General features: G+C 38.0%; 1 protein-coding gene across 1 annotated transcript; it reads right to left on the bottom strand.

Moving 5' to 3' along the window:
- Positions 1-1,202: 1,202 nt before the first annotated feature.
- LOC110910696 (pentatricopeptide repeat-containing protein At3g05340) lies at positions 1,203-3,356 on the bottom strand. Its single transcript, XM_022155306.2, has one exon. The coding sequence runs from the start codon at positions 3,250-3,252 to the stop codon at positions 1,270-1,272; it is 1,983 nt and encodes a 660-aa protein (XP_022010998.1). The 5' UTR covers positions 3,253-3,356; the 3' UTR covers positions 1,203-1,269.
- Between the last annotated feature and the right edge of the window lie 844 nt (positions 3,357-4,200).

Below are 4,200 nucleotides of genomic sequence, written 5' to 3' on the forward strand. Positions count from 1 at the left end.
ATGTGTGTGATATACATATATTAAAAAATTATATATAAATTGAATTATAATTTCGAGTCGAATTAAAAACCATAAATTCGTATTCGAATTGAATTCGATTACTGGACTCAAATACGAATCAACTTGAATTCGAACCTTATTAATCAAATTCGAATCGAGTCTAATTTCGGATTTTTCAAATCCGAATCGAATTCTAAACCTCTGCTCTGAATGAATCATCTATAAATAGCACTCCTTAGTTGATTGAGGGTGCGAATCCCTTCTCTGCAAACCCAATAATGGCGTGAATGGCTTTGAGAGATGGGGCCCACTCAACTAATCACATCGTTTTCTTTTTTTCCTTAATATTTGCTTTAGTTATTTTATTTCATTTAGTTTATAGGTGTTTAGTTATTTTTTAAATTTCTATATGACGATGATACGACAGTGACGTAGTATATTTAAAAAAAGATAATTAAGTGATGGGATACATGTAGCAAATCCCTAAAAATCTAATATAATACAAAACAAAACACATGCCTCTGTGATGACATTTTAGTTTGTAACAATTATATGCATTAACAACATGAGCGAATGGTTAGTTTTGTTTTGGTGAAAATGGATTAAAATAGATACTGGTCAACTTTATAGATTATGTCAAAATTGGTTGTAAAGGAACATGACATTCACTTGAACATCCCGTGAACCTTTCGACAAGAAGTTAAATGAAAAAAACACATAGAGATGTTTGGTTAGTGCATTTAAATTCGTTGATGTAATATCATCATCATACTCAGTAAATCTCACAAATAGCAAAGCTAAGGTAAGGTCTGAGGAGGGTAAGATGTAGACAACATTACCTCTACTCCGTAGGAATAGAGAGGCTGCTTCTAGTGAGACCTCTGGCTCGATGTAATAGTTATACTTAAACAAATAATATGTATATTACATAACTTCATTGATAGGGGAATTTCTAAATATTATAAATATTTTTTATGTATTATTTTCTTAATAAACAAACACCAACATGAAAATATGCTTGCGGTTCATTTGTTAGGTATCTTAAACGGACGAACCCAACCCTTGATGTTTGTTTTGAGTCATTTACAATTGTAATCACACCCATTGCAGAAATTGGTACAGCACAATCATTCTGCCGAGCAAACTTCAACTTGATTTCTTAAGGAAATCCAAACTGAGGTATAGGAAACCAACTTGAAGGGGACTGTAAAGTTTGACACCTGATATTATGCAATTTATACAATTCAATTACACCAAAGATTTCTTTCATTAACCTTCTAGATTATTCATCCTAATTGTGCAAGAATTAGCTACTACATCATCGTTGTCGTCATGCCAGTAGCGTAGAATGAATCTTTTATCAGGAACATATCCTTCATCTGTCAAATGTCTAAATAACACTAACAAAGCATCAAAAATTACCTCTGATTGTGGGTGCATATGATCATCGACAACAAAGCTATGCACTCGTTTCTTCATCTCAATCCAGCTCGTCCCCGTATCCTTCGCCACCCCTACCGCCTTCATCCTTCTAATGGTTTCGGCTCTCTCTTTCCATCTTCCTTTCGAAGAATATATATTAGCCATCAAAATGTAAGGGACAGGGCTATCTGGCGCTTCAACAGACCATTGAGCGGCTGCATACTTCCCCATCTCAGCGTTACCATGAAAACTACACGCGCCTAACAGCGCTTGCCAAAGTTGTACATCAGGCTTTACGGGTAGTGATTCGATAAAACTTTTAGCTTCATTCAGAAGCCCTGCTCGGCCCAACATGTCAACTATACATGCATAATGCTCTTTCCTCGGGCTAATTCCGTACTCATTTTTCATGGATTCTAAAAACTCCATGCCTTTGGTTACCAACCCGACGTGACTACAAGCGTGAAGCAAAGATAAAAAGGTAATGTCGGTTGGTTTTATACCTTCTTGCCGCATTTCTTCATATAATTGAAGCGCTTTAGAAGCATTACCATGACGAGCATAAGCTGCAATCATGGAGTTCCATGAGACCGCGTTCGTGTAAGCCATGCTTTCAAAGACTTTAACCGATTCATCTAACTCACCGCATTTTGAGTACATGTTGATAAGCCCGTTACTAACGTACGGATTTGAACCAAACCCTTTTTTTAAAACCATAGACTGGATTTGCTTACCGAAAGCTAAGGAAGTGTCACCACCGAACACTCCAAGAATAGCAGACACCATGTTCGGATCAATCTTGATCCCCGCTTTCACCATTCTCACAAAAACCTGAACCGCTTCTTCCTCGCACCCATTTTGCACAAAACCAACGAGAATCACTGTCATGGAAACCTCGTCAAGAACTTGAGCCGACTCGAAAATCTGCCATGCGTCTCGCACACTACCGCATTTAGAATACATATCCATAAGTGCACTTTCTATATGCAAATCTGTATTCATACCTAACTTCAAAACAAGCCCATGTATTTGACACCCTTCTTTAAACGCGTTCAAACCAGAACACGCGAGTAATGAACTCAGGTATGTTAATGTATTCGGAGACACTACCCCTCTACGCATTTCCACAAACACCTTCAAACTTCCTTCACAATATCGATTTTGCGCAAGCCCAGAGATCATAGCTGTCCATGTAACCACATTCCGATCACTAGTTTCAACAAAAACTTGTCGTCCGAAACCAGAACACCCACAACAAAAATAAGCTGTAATCAAAGCATTGGCAACGGTAGTCTCCCGCTCGTACCCGTTAACAACAACCAATGTATGAATCATTTTACTAACATTAACAAACTCCCACCCTTCACAAACAGATAAAATAGTCGTAATCGTCCCACGATCAAACCGATAAGCACCCGAAGAGCCATACATCAGTTTGAAGTAATCAAACCCAACATTAAACAATTCTTTCTTGAAACACCCTGATATGATTGTGTTAAAAGAGATTGTATCTCTCACAGGCATTTCGTCGAACAGCTTGTGTGCATCATACAAGTGGGCACATTTGGAGTACAAGAACAAGAGGGAGTTCCAAATGGAAATGTGTGGGTTGTTGATGGGGTTATGGAATCGTGGGTTCTTGATTATGGAGCAGTGGATTGAAGATCCGATTTTGAAATTGTGTTCTCTTCCGGATATGGATAGTAATCGGCATAATTGTTCTTGGTTTAGGATGAATTTGGGTGATGAAGAAGAGGAAGAGGAAGTGAGAGAGGACAGCCATGGTGGAAAGTTGGTTGTTACTTTTCGGAAAACCCATATTGGATTCATCCACTGTATATATAACCTTGGATTGGCAGCTCACAAATGTATGGAGGTTTCACTTAATTGCTCCAATTTTTTATTTTATTTAAACTTTCTACAAGTCATACCTTCACTAATCAGTTAAACACTCATTTTCTTTTATTTATTTACTCCTATTAACCATTAATTAATACATATTATATAGAATAAGATTTGAAACCTCTACATTGAGTATAAAGGAGAGACACCTTACAATCATATCATGTCTCTTCGTGACACTAAGGTAGTCTTTGTTTTTTTTAAAAGCTCTTCTTGTCCTCTTATGTCTACGTCACGCGGGTCTGCAGAGTATTTGTTTTCTCGAAGCATTTCATTAAAACAACTCTGTGCGTCCTCTTGTTTTCTAACCTTTTCTTCTTGTCTAATATTAAAAAAAGGCTTCATGAAAACCCTAGCACCTCTCCTGCACCCCTCTCCTCCACCACTCTCCTCCTCCCCACCGTCCACCCTCCCCACCGTCCACCCTCTTCCCCACCGTCTTCCTCTTCCCAGCCGCCACCCTCTTTCCCATCGTCGTCCTCTTCCGAGTCGCGTCCCTTCACCGTCGTCGTCCTCTTCACTGCCGCCATCCCCCACAACCGACCTTCACAGCCGAATCAGGTATGTTTATGATTATTTGTTGTTTGTTTTCTGATTTTAGTTCATTGTTTTTTATGATTGTGTGAATTTTTGGTGTTTGTTTTCAAAAAATGCTTATTAGAATTTAGATAGTCATTGTGATAAACAAACAATCTTCTTCTTACAGACTGCACAAGTTTGATCCACCTCTTCTACTGCAGATGTGGTCCGCAGACTACACAGACAAATTACATCTGGAAAAACAAAGAGCACCTTATTTTCTTTTCATTCCTACGGTCTTCATATTTTCACACGACCATTTTTATATAGATTTTTCATATTAAAATTATCTATTTA

Source organism: Helianthus annuus, chromosome 6 (assembly GCF_002127325.2).
Source record: "Helianthus annuus cultivar XRQ/B chromosome 6, HanXRQr2.0-SUNRISE, whole genome shotgun sequence".
Taxonomy (NCBI): domain Eukaryota; kingdom Viridiplantae; phylum Streptophyta; class Magnoliopsida; order Asterales; family Asteraceae; genus Helianthus; species Helianthus annuus.